The sequence below is a fragment of the Rhinopithecus bieti genome, unplaced genomic scaffold (assembly GCF_001698545.2).
Source record: "Rhinopithecus bieti isolate Rb0 unplaced genomic scaffold, ASM169854v2 scaffold_68553, whole genome shotgun sequence".
Classification (NCBI taxonomy): domain Eukaryota; kingdom Metazoa; phylum Chordata; class Mammalia; order Primates; family Cercopithecidae; genus Rhinopithecus; species Rhinopithecus bieti.
Window position 1 is genome coordinate 1,191,366 of NW_016826183.1, and position 18,198 is coordinate 1,209,563.

Below are 18,198 nucleotides of genomic sequence, written 5' to 3' on the forward strand. Positions count from 1 at the left end.
CAGGGCGGGGCCGGGTCCGGCGGTGGCCGCGGCGGCGGGCGGCAGCCTGGTCCCTGCGGCGCGCCAGCAGCACTGCACGCAGGTGCGCAGCCGGCGGCTCATGAAGGAGCTGCAGGACATCGCGCGCCTTAGCGACCGCTTCATCTCCGTGGAGCTGGTGGACGAGAGCCTGTTCGACTGGAACGTGAAGCTGCACCAGGTGGACAAGGACTCGGTGCTGTGGCAGGACATGAAGGAAACCAACACCGAGTTCATTCTGCTCAATCTCACCTTCCCCGACAACTTCCCCTTCTCGCCGCCCTTCATGCGGGTGCTCAGCCCGCGCCTGGAGAACGGCTACGTGTTGGACGGCGGCGCCATCTGCATGGAGCTGCTCACGCCGCGCGGCTGGTCCAGCGCCTACACCGTGGAGGCCGTCATGCGCCAGTTCGCAGCCAGCCTGGTCAAGGGCCAGGTAAGGCGCGCGCGCCAGAGCGGCGGGGCTGGGGGCGCGGGGCGGCAATCGGGTCTGCAGCGCCGCCGGGCGCCCGGGCCCCGCGATGAGGGCCTGCGTCGGCCCCTCCGGCCATCTAGCTCCCGGCTCTGTCTACACCAGCGCCCCACGGGGATGCTCCGAGCGCCTCCTGAGCGTTTTCTTCCTGCCCCTGCTTTCTGTCCCGTCTCTCCCGTCCCGGTCTGGTCTCGGTCTCTGCCGATCTCTCTGGTCTCTCTAGCTTGCTCGTTCTCTCCTCATACCTCCATAATTCTCTCCCACTCCTCTTCCTTAGCCTCCCTCTCCCATACTGTCCTCTCCCTTTCCTCCTGGACTCTTTCTCCCCTCAACCCTTTATCTGTCCCCCCATCTATTCCCACCCCCATTCCTTTTCCACTTTTTCCTTCTCCATCTTCCCTGGCTCCCCTACTCTTCTTTCCCCTCCATCTCCCCTTTTCTTGCCCCTCCCTTGTCTGCTCCTCAATCTCCTGTCCCTATAATCTCTATGAAGGTGAGAACTTTTCCTGGACCTCAGGATTTAAGTGTCCAACCCAGCTGATCTCCCACCCCCCCCCACACCCCTACACACACACACACACACACACACACACACACACAGGGTTCCGCAGAAGGCTCGGGTGGGAGGTCTGCAGGTGGGTGCCCTGGGGAGGGACAGCTGCCTGCTTGCAAATCCCCACCCCTGCCTTCTTCTGGGCTGACTCTCTCCTGGAAAGATGAAAATTTTGCTCTTGGGAGCTCACTCTAGAGAGGCAGAGGTGTGGTTTGGGCATTCCCTTAAGGGACAAGACCAGACCCCGTCAGAGCAATGCCTGTTCTTCCCTCAGAGCACCCCCTTCCTTCCCTGAACCCGTTAGGACCACCACCTCTGGGGTAGACGTTCCAGGTCTTGGTCTCTTTCAGACCTGCTTCTTTTTCCTCATCCCCTCACCCCACTGCCCCAAGCAGTTAAAACCTTTTATCAGAGCTAAAGATTTTAACGAAATACCAATATAAGGGCCAAACAGTTCTGAGCCTTCTCACCTATTGCATCAGATGGCAGCTTTACGCCAACAAACCCCAAAGTACTTGAGAGCAGGGTGAGTGCGTGATGGTGTTATCTGCTCGAATTATATGCTGTCGCCTGCGGTTGAGTTCTCTGGTGTTTTCCTGAATCAATATTAAGCATTACTTAAGAACATTACACTGCTATGTGGACATCTTTTAGATTTATGAAAAATCATTGTTTTCTTTAAAAGACCCCGAATGACTTCGGCTTGATCTTTCTACAGGCGGCCTATCAGAAGCCACCGCTTCTTCCCTGCCTGGCCTGTGTGTCTGTCCCTTTCACTGCAGGCTGTTTCATACTAATCAAATAATGCTTGTTCTGCCAATTTCACTAAAGCTGGAACCCCTGGGATTCCAAACAAATAGCATCCTAACTCCAGCAGAGAAGGTCAGGTAATTCCTGACCCATCCTGCCAGGCTCTCTTTTCTAAGGTTTAGGTTCCACATATTTCTTGAGTTAGAAATAGTGTGGATGTAACAACTCTAGAAAAGCATCTTCAGCTGAGGGAGGCTTAGTGCTTTAATATCAGAGGTTTATTTTCCATCCTGCAGTTAAATATTGAGTCTGATGAGAGGTTCACGTGATAGAATGCAAGCATGGGGGGTAGGCGATCTCAGTTTTATTTTTCAAGTAGGATTTATACAAATGATGTGGAAGAATTCTTTGCAGAAATGCCTTGGTTATTTGCTTCTTGAATCATTGCTAATCAGAATTCTTTGGAACAGTCTGTTACTGTTTTTCATTCTTCACAGTGAAGATGACATTGGGATCAGGGGAAGAGGAATGTGTATTCCCTTCTGGGATCACAGAGTCCTAACGTTTAAGACTTGGAAGAGATCTTAGAGAGGAACTGGACCACTGCCTATAGTTTGAAAGATGAAAGAAAATAAAGGTTTGAAATGAGAAATGGGGAATTTTTTTTAAGAGAGAGAGGAACCTTAGGAAATTAAATGCTTCCCATTTTTACATTAATGCTCTGAGTTGTGATAATTCCTTCGGTGCCCATATGCCAATTGGCAGTATATCAATACACGGGTCCTTGTAAGTATATTTTCTTTTCTCTGTATTTAAAATTGAGATTCTCACGTACAATTTACAAGTGAGAGATTTCTTTATTGAAAGTAATTATCAACTTTTTCATTTCTTAGTTTAATAAAATCCTAATTGAACCCATTGCCCTCCACCTAGCATATGGTATTATATTGTCTATTCCACATCTAAAATAGAGGCAAAAACTCAGCACTTTTTAAAGTGCCGGTTCAATTTCTTTGCATTTTTTCATGCTGCTTCCAACATACAGCTGTCTAAGAGAGAGTAATGTGTGGCATGCATAAAATATTCAAAATGCAATGAAAGAAAGGAAGAAATGAATAGTCATTAATGTTTTAGGATTCCGTCCACAAAAGGATTCTGATCAGGTCACCTGAGGTTGATTATCTCTTTCCGTGCTTTTGAAAATTCACTACCTACTGGTTGTTCAGAGCACATATGGTAGTTACCAAATTATTTCCTCAGTTAGAGGTAATATGCTTTGGGAAAGCAATCAAAATACCTGATTAGGTATTCAAGGAGAACTGGGACAGCTACCAAACCGATAATTACTTTAAAAGGGAGAGTCGTTATATTCCAGTTATGTTCTGATACTTGTCGGGATTTCTTTTTTAGGATTCATTTTCGTAAGCTACAGAGTTAGAAAAGGCTGGTTTGCTTCTTTCATAGAGGAAAACATTCACTGCTCAGCTGAACTTTCTGAATTGAGGATATGCTGTTTCTGTACTTCTAGAGAAATCGTAAAACAATTTTAAGAGTTTTGTGTGTAACATAAAAATATCTGCTTAACAATTTTGTGTATAATTAAAAGCTTAGGTTTATCACATTATGTGATAAATTCAGTCATTTTGTGAGGCTTTTAACTGGCTCTCTGGCCTGTGTTACCAAAATCTCTTGCATGTTGCTATATGAATTGTGTTTGTCTTAAATTAATATATAAATTTCCCATATGATATATTCTATGTAGAAATAATGATATACATATCTTCCCCCTTTGTATATTACTAAACCCTCTTTTGACTAGAGGCATTTTTAGGTAACTTCATTTTTTATAATTGGATTTTAAAGCTCTGCACTTTTAGAATGAACTGGTGAAAATGTTAAAAGTATACTTTTAGATAATTATTTGCATCCTTTATTAGTTACCGAACCAAAAGAATACAACCCACAGCTCCATTGTAAGATTTTTGGCATTCAAAAACTGGAAGATGTTGGTTTTGAAATGAAAGTAGCCTGTAATCCCAGCACAGTGCTTGCATCTAGGACATAGCTTAACCTACAAAAACTGCATTTTCGGACTCTGTAAACCTAGACAAAGTAGCATCAGCATCGGGGGATGCTGGCCGTGAAGAGTGCCAGAGTTTACTGGCTTCCATTCCAGGCTTGGAGCGTGGGACGATGGCGTGACTGGACAGGGACCTTGTTCTTGCAGTTGTGTGAGCAGCGGGGTCCCCAAAAGCTGGTTGACGGTGCACTGACTCAGAGCCCTGCTTTCACTGCAGCTCACCTCCTGAGTGTCCCCTTTTTAGTTAATTAGGCATCGCCAGGGGCAGGGAACCAAATGGCAATTGAGTGACAATTCCTCACTCCTCTCCTGGCCCTCGGGGCCAACCATACAATTCAGCATGCACACGGTGTTGATAATGATAACTGCAGCAGCAGCAGCAGGAAGCATTTCCTGCTTGCTTGTGCCATACTCTGGGCCAGCAGAGAATGGAGGATGTTTGAGGATGTTTGAACCTCCCTGGTTCTGCTCTTTTGGTGGTGGTTGTACAGGTGAGGAAACCGCACTCCACAGAGTCAGGTGGCGTTTATACAGTTGCATGCTCTCACAACAGCTCATGAGTGGCAAGGCTCTGAAATCTCATCAGGATGAGTAAAAGCTGTTGGAAATGGCAGTCAGGCCAGGCGCCATCCAAGCACCTTGCTGTTTCCAGGCAGTCGTTTATTAACCATGACCATTGTGATAATCCTTTCTGTCCACAGAGCAGAGCTGCTCAGCCAGCCATCCGCAGAAGATCCACAGAACATCAGGACTAAAACATCCTCCAGTCTTACTGTTTGAATTTAAAATTGGCAAGCAATTTCAGGGCAAGTTCTGTTTGCCTGATGGTTTCTGCATGTTTTTTAATAAAGGAAACTTGTCCCAGTGTAATGAAAGAGTAAAGGGCTCTGCAGCTCAGCTTTGTGAAATGATATGCAGTGATGTCACTAAAATCCACCTTAGGTCTGAAAGGGGGCTACACTATGGTGTGACTGGGAAGCACAAGTGCACATAGACGTGCACACACACACACAGAGACATACATAAAGCCCATCTTCTGAAATACTAGGCCTAGAAATAGCACTTTACTTATGACTGTAAAACTAGCAGTCTCATCAGAAAGAGTGACAAAGATGAACAGCCCTTTGGGCTCCTGAAATCTGTGGGCTTCTAACCTGCTATAACAGAGATTTTTTTTTTTGAGACAGGGTCCCCTCTATCCCCCAGGCTGGAGTGCAGTGGCATGATCATAGCTCACTGTAATCTTTAATTCCTGGGTTCAAGCAGTCCTCCCATCTCAGCCTCCCAAGTAGCTGGGACTGCAGGTGCACGCCACCATGCCCAGTTAATTCTGTTTATTTTTTGTAGAGATGGGGATCTCACTGTGTTGCCCAGGCTGGTCTCAAATTCCTGGGCTCAAGCAGTCCTCCCACCTCGGCCTCCCAGAGCATTGGGATTACAGGCGCGAGCTACCTCGCCCAGCCATACAACACACAAAATGTTTAAAGGCTCTGTATTGGGTTGCTGGGGCTGCCATAACAGAGGACCTGGAAGTCCAAGATCAATGTGTCAGCAGGGCTCGTTTCTCCTGGGTCCTGCCTGCTTGGCTTGTAGATGCTGTGTCCTCCCTATGTCCTCACACGACCTTCCTTCTGTGTGTGTCTGTGTCCTAATCTCCTCTTCGTGTAAGAACACAGTCAGATTGGATTAGGGCCCATCCTCCTGACCTGACTTTAACTTAATTACCTCTTAAAAACCCTGTTTCCAAATAAGGTCACACTCTGAGGTACTGTGGGTTAGGGATTCACCGTGTACGTTGGAGATTGGAGGAGAAACAGTTCAGCGCATAACGAAACCAAACAGGAATTTCTTAACCAGTTGCTCATCTTGTTTCTGCAGCTGCTGTGCTAGTTTGAGAGCAATAGATGCAGCCACACGGAGGGAGGCACTGGATGGAGAATGTTGCCCGCAGCTTTGAGCAGAGAAATGGCTGCACACCCAGAGGGAAGCTAGAACAACCTAGAGCAAAAATAGTGACTGACAGGGGTGGGTAATGCCATCTGATTTGTCCAGGGAGACGTGGATTTTTGGAAGCGTGCTTATGAGTCACTGTGTTGTGCCCTGCGCTGTGTACAGGGGACGGAGATTATTGCTACCACCAATGACTCTGCAGCTTGAGGTATCGATATGCTGGACTGTTCAGAGGAAAAAATAGCTACTTGTTCTTCTATCAAGTAGGGCAGGCAGGAGGACACAGGCAGGACTGCATCCTAAAAATAGCCCCACACCCACTTGGAGAGCTCCGGCAGCTCAGCCCAGGGCGCGTGGGGCAGCTCCTGGTAGAAGCCACTTTTGCTTCACCAATGAGACTTTGAGAATCTGAACTTGCAGGAAGAGGGTGTAGTGTATTTTCGTGTACTTTTCTGATTTCCCTTAAGCGATGGGGGAGATTTGGTTTTCTCTGTAAGGACAGTGTAGGTTCATGGCTGTTTCTTAGTGGAATGTGCCCATGTGGACACTGAGCTGAAGTCCGAATGAAAGCCTGACACCCACAACCTGGCCAGTGTCTCCCTTCTCATCGCCGGGAAGAGACTGTTCCACACCCAGGCTTAGAAGGAAGGCAGCCTCACTAGTACCATGTCAGAGGCAGATAAGGCACCAGCAGAAATGACTTTTATAGTTAAGGAAACAAAACAGACACTTGTGGCGGGATTTTTGAGCCACATTTCGGAGCTCCTGGAATCAGAGGTGGTTGCTGCCCCAGATGTGTTGATGTGGTAGTCAGGAGGGGAGAGGATGGCTGGCCACAAGTGTTCGTCCTTTCTTCTTTCTTCTCTGCCAGTGGTTCCCAACCCTGGCAGCACATTAGATGCCCTGAGGAGTGTGCACATTATTTCAGTACTGGGGCTGTCCCCTCAAAGACTCAGTCTTTGTGGTCTAGGATCAGTCCCTGGCAGAGGCTGGTCTGAAGAGCTCCTCATGATTCTAAAGGGCAGCCCGGATTGGAAAAGCTGCCTGATGCTGGCCATGGTCCACCTCCTCCCTCTCCACCCATCTGGCAGACACAGCCTCACCCACCAGTAACCACAGCCCAGAGCTTCAGAAGTGGTGATAATTAATCCCCCCAACCACCCCACCCCACCTGGATCAGACTCCCTGTCCTAGGTCAACGCTGACTCAGCGCCTTCGAAGCCTGACTTCTGTACAGATGCCATCCTAAAGCCAGCCTTCCTCCCTGGACTGCTTGTGTAGACTATGAGGGAGTGTAAACCCTGAAAAAGAAAATGTAGGGATGATTCACTCCACCCTCGATGAGACGCAGCTGCAGAGGGTGGTGTGCGCGGACCCTCCAGAGCCGTGGCTGACTAATGAATACAGCGCGGGAATCAAGTGCCTCCCGTCATGCAGGAACTTCCTAGGCGTCATTGGTGGATCAGATACACATCAAGTGCCTGCCTCAGGGAATATACCCTCTAATGGGGAGAAGACAAAACCCTTCACATTTGCTTTTGACACGCCAAGTGGCTTCACACATATCTTTTTGTTAATAGTTAGGAAATGTCCATGGATCTGACAATAGACAGTGGCCTGGGTGTGTAGTGGGGACATGGGCACAGTGGGTTCCTGGGTCAACAGGGTCTTCAGAAATTCTGACTGATGTTCTTAGAGAGAACACTCTACTTAAGGGTGATCAAGACTCGACATTAACATGGGGCATTAGTCACTCAATGTTTTTTGGAATATGGTTTCATTGCTGATAAACGGAAAGGCCAGGCATACCCCCACACTGACCAAGAAGTTGTAGTAATGGCAGAAACGTTTCCAGTAATGTCTACACTTTCCTACTCGGTAAGTCAGCAAGCTAAACTAAGGTTTAATTGTTCAGTTACTTTTTCATGGTTACACACATCATTCATTCATTCATGAGCACTGTAGTGACATTGCTGTTGGCATTCCTGTGATGACCCTTCCCCATTCTGTGTAACGTCTGCGACACTCCCCTGGTCCTTTCCCAGGCCTGCTAATCCCACACGGCTAGGCTAGGAGGAAACCAGCTCAGTGGGAGGACCAAGGACACAAGACTGGGAGAGCAGATTTGGGACCAATCAGGTGGCAAAGGATTGGGAGATGAGGGTAGGTCTGCAGAAGCCAGAAGAAGCTACCCAACCTTGCCCCTTACCTGGCCAGCAGGTCTGGGCATGGTCAGGGAGCCGCACTCACCAAGCCTCTTCTGTTCTTGTTCTCCAGTGCTAGGCTCTCCTCTCCAGCTCTCTTCCTCTCCAGCCCTGTGCTCCTGCCTCATGGGTGCCTGTCACCTGCTTGGATTCCTGTAGTGCCCACATCCAGTCTCTCTGTCCCTGTCCATCCTCCCTGATGCCACCTGCATGGCTCCTCTAAAATGCAGACCTAGCTTTATTGCATCTTGTTATGAACCTTACGAAATAGAGCTCAAGTTTCCTAGCACTGTACAGCCATGATGGCATTCCTCCATCCACCACAGCCCCCACTGAGGCTCCTCTTCCACCAGCCTCTCCTGCCTGGAAGCCCTCTTGCCCATGTTCACCAGGTGAGTCCCTGGCCATCCTTAAAAACCCTGCCCAGATGCCCCTAACTTCTCTGCAAACAGCTCCTCAACCACTCCTTCAATAAAAGCGATGACTTCCTCCTCTGAACTGCGAAGGAGGAAGCTCTGCATTGTCTAGAAAAAGTTCATTTCTGTGCTTATCCTGCCAGTTTACATAATTACAGCTGTATTGCCCCTTCTCTTTGCTACATGTCCAGCACCTTGTATGTGCCAAATAAATGTTTGCCACAGGATCTGTTTCCCTGAGCAGACTCCCCATCCTCTTCGTTTTGCCCCTTCTTGCGATGCAACGTAAGAGCTTGCAGTGAGTCAGCTGCTGTGCAGAATGCTTTATGTGAATGACTTGATTAAATCCTTGTAGCAGCCTATGAGGTGGGTGCTGTTGTTATTCCCATTTTACAGAGGAAGAAACTGAGGCTTGCTGAGGTTGAATCATGCACAGAGCTGAGCTGCCACCAGGCAACCAGTCCAGTGCCAGAGCCACCTGGTTCTGAGGAGGTGTCTAGTTGGCAAGTAGAAGCCACCCCAACCAAGTACCACGTGTAGTATTATTGTTCCTCATTGTACATATGGTTGTTAGGAGAGCCTATGCAGTTCCACGGTGTGTGGTTTTCCTACAATACTCAGAATCAGTCCACGAGAGGACGGGTGGTGCATCCATCAAGTCTGACACGTGGTGCGGAATTATCAGCAACGTTGGACAAATGTATCGGCCCAGATTCATCATAAGCTCCTTGTATTGATTGCGCAAAATGGATGAATGTGTTGATTGCTTCCAACCATAGGAGAAAGGTAATTATTACAGCTTTATTTATTCTGTATACGAAAGGGAAAGGCATTTTAGAGATTCTGAAAATAGCTCAAGAAAGAAACGCTTTCTGAACGTAATTGTTACATCGGTAAAATCACTCAGATTGAAGAAATGGTTACCTTAAAATAATTTCTCAAAATAAATACTGATGCTTCATGACAGTATTTGGCAGGCATTCTCGAGGTGTTTCACTGAGTTCTTTGATGTAGGAGCTAAGGAAATACTGCCTGGTAAAGGATCAGTTACACGTAAAGTTGAATTGTCCTCAGCTCACTTGGGAATTGAAGGGAAAATTTCCAGAAAAATATTTTAAGGGTACTTTTCAGTTTTTGATCTTGAAGATCAGACATTTCCAAATATCAGAATATGGAGTTACCAAACTTACTATGTTTTGGTTCTAATAAAAAGCTGTGATTAGTATTTTATGAATTTGGACATTTTGTGCACAAAATTATTAAGCCAATTATTTTTGCCTTACAGATAGATACGTATGTATTAGCGTGATTGCCTAGTGTCAGATTGGATGCCCATGTTGCTTCCCACAAGATATCTGTCAGGAATATTAAGATCTAGAGGCAGCTCTAACAACTCTCCTAATCTGACAGTAATGAACGTCAATGACATTTCAAAATATCTACAACAATATCACAACTGTAATGCAATTTTTAAACATTCGTCTATTGGTGACAAAGCCAAGGCATTGCTAATACTGCTGTGGTTTCTTAACTTTCAATCCTAATTATAGGAAGTGCTGAATTGCAGTTGAAAGTTAGTGAAAATGGAGACACTTTTCCCGTCCAAATGTATGTGCCAAGTAAAGATCAATTGCTGCAAGGATTAATTTGTGCTGGAGTCCTACATGATTAGTGACATACACTACTCTGCTTCTCAGCCAAGGAAAAATAAAAATATTATAGTGGAAACTTCACCAGAATTGAGTGAGTTACAAGCTTAAATTAACTGTAACTAGTTGAGTATTAGAAGCATTTAAAAGGTGATTTTTTAAGAGTCATCAAAATGCTAAATGAATCATAATGTATTTAACCTGGCTTTGTGCAAGGAGGCTGTTCTTTATCCGAGCCCTCTCCTGCAGCGCACAGCTGCCTGTGTCTGGCAGCGCCCCTGGGAGGGGAGCCTTCCTCCTCCAGGTTGGGTGGGAAAGAAGAGCACAGCAAAGCCAGGAGCCTTGTCCACAGTAGCGGGTTAGGGTCCTCCAGGGGAAGTGCCTTCATCCAATGTGAACAATGCCTAAAACTAATGCAGGAGAGATGCAGAGACTGGAGGCTGCGACCCCACCCCTCCAGAGCCCTGCTGACTTCCTTTGATCTCTTTTATAATGTACACTATGAAATATCATTGTCTTAGAGAACTCATACAAGCCTTGCTACTGTAACTATAAAGAGAAACGTTTCACAGCGCTTAAAGGACATTATCATAATTCACAAATAAAACTGATCTAATAAAAAGTGAGTTTGAGTTGAATTGAATTAAAGTGCTTATTTTATTAGTAATTTCATTTCAAAGGATATCCTGGCATCTGCCTTTTCGTAAGAGAGATGGAGGGAATTGTTTATTCTTGATGATCGGTCAAGGAGAAACAGGCGGCCAACCACAGGAGTCCCTTCCTGCTGCCCCAGACCCCTCGAAGCCACCTGGAGGACCACATGGCCTCGAGGTGTCTGGGGACACCTGCAGACTCCTCCCCAGAATTATGTCTTTAGTTGTACAAAACACAACGCATAGGATTTCAAAGGAAACCAATTATACTTAAATACAGCTATCAGAACATGTTTTTAAAACATAACATGAATTGAAAAGCACTTTATTACCACATTAAATATTAAGATCTAGAGGCAGGTCTAACAACTCTGCAAATCTGACAATAATGAACACCAATGACGTTTCAAAATATCTACAGCAATATCACAACTGTCTTGCGATTTTAAAACATTTGTCTATTGGTGACAAAGCCAAGGCATTGCTAATACTGCTGTGATTTCTTAACTTTCAATCCTAATTATAGGAAGTGCTGAATTGAAGTTCAAAGTTAGTGAAAATGGAGACACTTTTCCCGTCCAAATGTATATACCCCGAGGGGTGCATGGGCCCCGGGTTAAGAACTCCAGGTAGTGTGTGGCTGTAGGTGGCGATGGCTGTCTTGGGAAAGATCTTAAACCTTATTCTGCAGCTCAGGGCCAGAACAATTGGGATCAAGATTTAGTAGCCCAACAGGTGTCTCAGTTCTCCCATGTTATTGTTGGGTGGTGCTGAGATAAAGCCGGGGATCTGCAGGCAGAGGCAAGGCTCCAGCCCCTTCTCCTTCCTGAGCATGGCTCACTCTGGGGCAGGCACCCACCTCCCTGAGCATCAGGGGCCTCCCCTAAAGGCAAGGAGCATAAACCCAACTGCTCACATGAATCATGAGGTTCGAAGGAAATGATGACACGTGTTCCTTGCATAGAGAAGGTGATCAGTAGATGTTCCTGCTTCTAAAGAAGAAGGAGATTTATTGAATTAAATGCACAGAAATGTATGACCAAGACACAGCAGCATCCAATGCACACAGACATCTGCTTTCATAATGATGAGTGTTTCACGGCGATATTCACCTCCAGGTGCCTCAGGTGTTTCCATACATGACTGTATTGTTACAGATATTCACAGGAAACTCAGAAGAGCCTCCTTTTTGCCCTCTTAAATCTACTGCTGTGGACACTTGTTGCCTTTTCTGACTTGTCATCATCAAATCACTTTGTACCATCAGGGGCTGATTTATGGGATTATGTTATTGTTCTAGTGCGGATTGATAGCTGGGTTTTTTCACCTCTTCAACCTTGGTATCATAAGAATTCCATTACATTGCTAACACCTTTAAACTAGCTTGATTTCTTTTGCTGGTGTTAAGTTAGAAAATTACATAGAAGAATATTCTTATTTAAAACATTTACCTCTGTACTCTCTAAATGCATACCAAATGTCCTTGTTAGCCATTAAGTGTTGTTGATATTCATTCTTTGTTACAGAATGCAATGCCCACTTGAAAACTTCTTGGCTACCATTTTGCTTCAAGGTGAAAAGCCGATTCATAAATCAAATGTTAAAATTTGTGAAAAGTTGTGGACTCTAGCAATTATCACATGTCACACAGAATGAACATCAACTGTGTCAGTACAACTGAAAGAGAATTTCACTGTAGTCAATTACATGGATCCTTTCTAATATTAATACTTTTAGGAAAGACCCTTTCTTTAGTAGAGTTTAAGAGAAACCTAGCTGAAATATTCAGCCTGCAGGAATTGCCAAGTTTCTCAGAAACACCTGTGATGTGATATATGATCTTATGGCAATTGGAGGCTAATCAACAGTGGAATATCAATGCCTGCTTCACATTCTCATAACTGGTCAGTCAACTGAGGCCTTGAGCGTTGGCCCAAAATCTAGGGTGAGGCTTTCTACATTGGGAAGAGACTGACTGGCTATCTCGAGGGTTCTCCCCCAATCTGAAGACTTAAGTGGGTAGAATCTGCATTCTTACAGGACAGGGTGTGGGATACAGTTTATTGATCCTCCAGGATTTCTATGCTGTTTTTTTCGTATTCCCAATGATTTTCCCATAGTTTAGAAATATTGAAATGTCCTCATCTGAGATCATTATAGGCAGAAAGCATCCTCCTGCCCCCAGTGTATTTCAGCCCCCACCCCGCCCCACCTGCATATCATTCTAGGAAGGAATATTATCCTTTACGTGGAAATGGAGCCTGCAACGATGTCTAAATCAGTTCCTGGGCCTGGGTGGTGTTGCCATAACTACTGATCTAGGTTTGTAGTATCAGCAAATAGAAACAGACCCGCCCTACAGTGCTCAGACCTTTTGTCCATATTTATTTATGTCTCCTTTTTTGCTTCTGTTAAATACATTATTTAGCTGTCACATAATCTTTCAGTGAGATGATTCAAATCACCCTATCCCCAGAAAAATCTTAAAGGTCTTTCATCCCCACCTTGGCTCAAGTCACACACCGTTTAGCAGTCTCAGGGTCCCATTGGTTTCCCGGCTCCACCGAATGTCCCATTTGGATAAGCCGCAGGCTCTCCCAGCCCTCAGTGTCCCCAGCTTTGTTGGAAAGGTGAACACAGCAGGCTCTGCAGCAGCTTTTGGTCAGCACTTGACCTTATTGGCCCTGATGAAGGCCAGTAGGCCGGACAAGCCCAAGCGAGGGTGATGGTCATGTAACCTCTGCAGGCCTTTCAGACCACCCCATGCTGTTTCTGGGACCAGAAGATGCTCCAAGACTTCAGAACTGGGTCTTGGTCAGGACTCGACCAGGAAAGACAATCTCAACCTAGGACTCAAGACCCAGATGTGGGAGGAGGCGTATGAAGAAAGCAGCCAACAGGCTACCCTGAGAGTCAGGGATCTGGCGTCAAGAAAGGAGGGGGATCTGCCGGCAGCTGTAGGGCCACCATTGAGGTTAAGGGCAAGGGCAAAGCAGGGCCCCCTCCCCATGATTTGCATTCAGCTCTCCTGTGGACGGGGCATGTGAGCTTTCCCAGAAGCTCAGGCAAGGGAGGGATCCTGGACTGAGGAGTGAGGCCAGTTCCTGTGTTCTCAAGCTCCAGAAGGTGGCGTGGCTGAAGCAGACCAACGCTCCTCAAGGAGCTGCCAGGGCCCAGCTCCTCCTGCTCCTGCTTAATGAGAATTGCCCGGGGGCATCTTCCCTGTGCTGCCCCATGGGGAAGCATCATCAAGGAGGAGTTGTCAAGTGCCAGGTATGAGAGGCCACTAACCGCAGAGCTGGACAGAATGACCTACTGAAGGGCTCGAGGAAGAAAAAGGCACCCTCACTCAGCGTGCACTTAGGGCAGAATAAGCCTCACCTAAAATCCCTGTGGGACTTTCCTCACAGAATTCTATGGAAACTTCCATACATCACCATTAAATTAAGTTGAGGGAAATGTAAGATTTCTGCTGCAGGAAAAGGAATCTGACATTTCCGGCTTCTGAACCTAGCATGAAAGGCTGATGTGTAATTTGTTTGGTGTTCACAAAAATAATGTTGTGCAATTAACCAGTCCTAGGCGTAAAGCACAGTTTGAGTGAATGATAAATGGAAGGCAGCATTTTCCATAAGTAAAAGTTTTCAGAAGTGTGCATCTCTAAATCATCCATTTCTTTGCTACTGACTCTTTTCCTTTCTTTTGATGTTGTTATTTTCTTGACATAATTACAGTAAAGATTGGTACGTTGCACCCAATCTTAATTGTATCTCCCTTCAGTCTCATTTATTTCATTATTACTGCTTTAAATCAGTAAGTCATAGTATTTACAGATTGATGGGTATTCTTAAAAATATTTCAAATTGTTCTAGAAGGTTTCACCCTGAAATGGGGTGAGTAAATTCTTTTATTTATCCCAGAGCTTGCAAACATGTTTTAAGTGTATAATACAGTGACCCTAAAGAAAGGCTGGGGAAAGAATTCGAATTTGGAGGATAGCAGTGAAAAGAGGGCCACATGAACAGGTGAAGAGGAGCCTGACATGTCCTTGGTGCAGGGCCTTGGGTGAGGAAGGCGCTGAGGAACAGGGGTGCCCTCACGTTCCTGCGTGGTGCAGACTGCAAACGCCCTTGATTTTGTGACCACCACCCGCTCCCCACACTCTGCGAGCAGCAGGACCGGGAGCCAGACCTTGGTCCGAAGGTCTTCCAAAACCCAGGTAGGCTTTGTATTCGTGCTGTTATTTTGCACCAAATTTTTGTTCCAGATTATTCTAAGGGTTTTTTTTTTTCCTTTGAGACGGAGTTTTGCTCTTTTTGCCCAGGCTGGAGAGCAATGGCGTGATCTCAGCTCAGTGCAATCTCCGCCTCCGGGGTTCAAGTGATTCTCCTGCCTTCTAAGGGCTTTTTTAAAAACACAAACACAAATGTTGAGAATTACGTAATTAAGTAGAATTGGGAAACAGGCCTAGCAAACAAGGTCAATTGTAAACCAAGACCTCAGTGATGCTTTTGAGCTATTGAGTGATGTTTTATGCTGTAGGAGGCACCTGCTAACCACTCAGAGAAAATTATCTTCCCAATACATGACTGTTGTAGGTCCTGCAGTAGGAACAACGAAACTGCAAAAGATTTACAATCCCATATCAAAAAACAATTCCAAATTCAAGATGACAAGATGTCTCGCAAGTCAAAAAGGAACGGGAAATAGCTCCCAGTGCGTTCCCATAGAATCAGAGCACATACATTGTGGTCTTGTTTGTTCCTGTGTCTGATTCGGTTCTGAAGGTCTTTATCAGAAGTAGCTGATTTCACTGTCTTGTAGTTGAGGGTTCTTGGCCACTGCTGGCTGCGCTTCTTAATTAGAGGAACTTGAACAGTTTGTGGAGGTTGGAAAGAAAAAACAAGGAGATGATTTACGGAGCTCAGAGCCAGTAACATGCTGGCAACCAGCAGGCCCGAAAGGGTCCACAGGGAGGACTGTGTCTGCCTTCTCTGGGCTTCAATGATGGGTGACACCAAGTGCCTCAGGTCACCCTCAGTAGAATTTTAAATGCTTTAATGATGTTTCAAACATAGAGATTCATTTGGACTTAGAGTGCAGCTAATTTCTGCTCCGGGTATTTTAGCCTCTTGTAGTCAGTAGCATTCATAGCTCTGCAGGGCCATCTGTGCTGGTCCCTTGGTAAGAAGCTACAATTCAATGGATTACCAATAGCACCCTCATGTATGACTACAGAGGCACTGTCACCAGGCTCAGGCACTTTTTAACTATAACTAGCATTTTAGTTTTCTTTTTTTCTTTTTTCTTTTTGAGACAGAGTCTCACTCTGCCAACCAGACTGGAGTGCAGTGGCACAATCTCAGCTCACTGCAACCTCTGCCTCCTGGGTTCAAGCGATTTTCAAGCCTCAGCCTCCCAAGTATCTGGGACCACAGGTGTGTGCCACCATGCCTATCTAATTTTTGTATTTTTAGTAGAGATGGGGTTTCACTACATTGGCCAGGTTGGTCTCAAACTTTTGACCTCAGGTGATCTACCGTTCTTGGCCTCCCAAAGTGCTGAGGTAACGAGCATGAGCCACCACACACCATCAGCAATTTAGTTTTCTTAGACCTTTAAAAAAAAAAACAAATATTTAGAATTATATAATTAGGCAGAGTTGGGAAATAGAGCTGGAAAACATTTAGTTTTCTTAAACTTTTTCTTAATGGATTGCAGAGCCAAGTGAAGTGGCAGACAGTAATGAGGCTGAGTCTAAATAGGAGTGAATATTTTCGTTTCATAACAGAAAACTGAGATGAGCAAAAAGTAATTTTCTCCAAGACCCAATCTCAGGATCCAGTGGTTGTCAACCTCAGTTTCCACTCCCCAGTGCCTGGGGGTGGAGGGTGCTTTGCACCTCGTTTCAACAGGAATCCTGTGGGGGGCTCTGGCATGCTTCAGGGTGCCCCTCTCCGCCCCCAGCAATTCAGACACAGCTGCTCCGTGTCCTGGAGAGGAAAGAGCCCCCCGGGATGACCCCTCGCTCACTTCCTGCGTAGGAATCGCTGCTGGAAATGGACCCTGACAGTCTGGGCTTCCCGAGGCCAGCTCTAGGGCGCAGGGGAAGAGCTCTTGCCTCACCTTAAACCTGCCTCCATGAGGATGGAACCTGGACTCCTCGCCATTTCCGCATTTCCACGTTTGCTTTTTCCCCCGTGCAAAGCGTTTCCACTTGCTCCTCTCAGTGTATTTGCTCGTTTCGTTCCCCCTCACTACCAGCCTGTCTCCCTCTGCTGTCCGGGGCCCCAGGTGGCCTCCCTCCCCTCACACTCCCCTTGCACCCTCTATACTCCCTTCCTGCCCCTCCCTCTTCCTTCCCTCTGCCCCCGCCACCCTCCCAGGGCCCTGAGCAGTGGGAGGCGTGGAGGTGCTGAGACCTCCCCACTGACTCGGCAGCCAGGGCGGTGCAGCACCCAGCGTCTTCACAGTGGAACTAGCCACTTCTTCCTCTCCCTGTTTCCTCTTCCAAAAACTGGAACCAGGGTCACCTCCCAGTCCTTGTCAGCACCAGGCAGCGGCCTGTGGGCCTCCTAGGGGGCTGTGTCCTGTCTTCCAATCTGGGGCTGGAAGCTCCCCCAGGTGGGGCTGGGCAGTGTGGCCCCTGGCGGGCAGCAACATGGGGCCTGCCGGTCCAGCCCAGCCTTGCGTCTAGTAAGCGCCCAGCACCTATTGTAGAATGAGGTTGAGTGGATGTCCTTCAGGCACGGCAAGATCATGAACCATCAGAGAAAGATGAAGGGTGTGGAGTGCACCGTAATTGCAGTGTCAGGAAAGTGGACATTTTTAGCCACAAAGCCAGGGCCATCAAAGGGCTTTCTGGTGATGCTGACTGCCAAAGGCATATCACTCTGGCCCTACGTCGTATGTGGCCTACCTCATGTGAATTATCTTTCTCTAAACACTGAATTGATTGGTCAGTGTTTTAGTACGTGAGAATAAGCTTTATGGGGTTTTGTTTTTAATCGCGTGCCCTTGAAATGTCATCATACCGTTTGCCGGAAAATACACCAGGCAGGACGTTTGAGAGAGGTTTGTATTTTGAGTCAAGAGGCAGTAAGTGGAGGAGTCTGCTCACTGTTCTGGGACTGGGACTGTCACCCGGCACATGAGGCTTTGCTGCTTATTTTAAGTAACTTAATGTTAAGAGTGTGTCATTTGAATAGCTTCTCTGTCAATATCTTTTATTTCATTGTAGTCCTTCCCTGATTAGAGATTTCTATGCTACTGTGTAAATTCACTCTCTTCCCACAATCTCTCTCATTCTCTCTTCCCCCCCCCCCCGCCCCGCCCCCTGCTCTCTCTCCCTGTCTCCCTCCCTCTCCTCCCCTTTCCTCCTTCCATTCAGTTGTGACTTTTATTCTTGGAGCCTGCATTAGCCTCTATTATTATTTGAGAGCTGCTAAAACAA

At 46.5% G+C, this 18,198-nt stretch overlaps 1 protein-coding gene across 2 annotated transcripts in view; it reads left to right on the forward strand.

Annotated features, from left to right (window-relative positions):
* The first annotated feature begins 6 nt into the window (after positions 1-6).
* The window catches only part of UBE2QL1 (ubiquitin conjugating enzyme E2 QL1), a 37,009-nt gene continuing 18,817 nt past the window's right edge, over positions 7-18,198 (forward strand). The window contains exons 1-2 of one of the 2 annotated variants that reach the window (XM_017863351.1): positions 7-454; positions 4,575-4,713. In XM_017863351.1, the coding sequence (XP_017718840.1) occupies positions 101-454; positions 4,575-4,628 (408 nt within the window). In that variant the 5' untranslated portion in view covers positions 7-100 and the 3' untranslated portion in view covers positions 4,629-4,713. Of the gene's footprint in view, positions 455-4,574; positions 4,714-18,198 lie in introns of those variants that run through there. The other variant, XM_017863350.1, reaches the window with a different exon arrangement.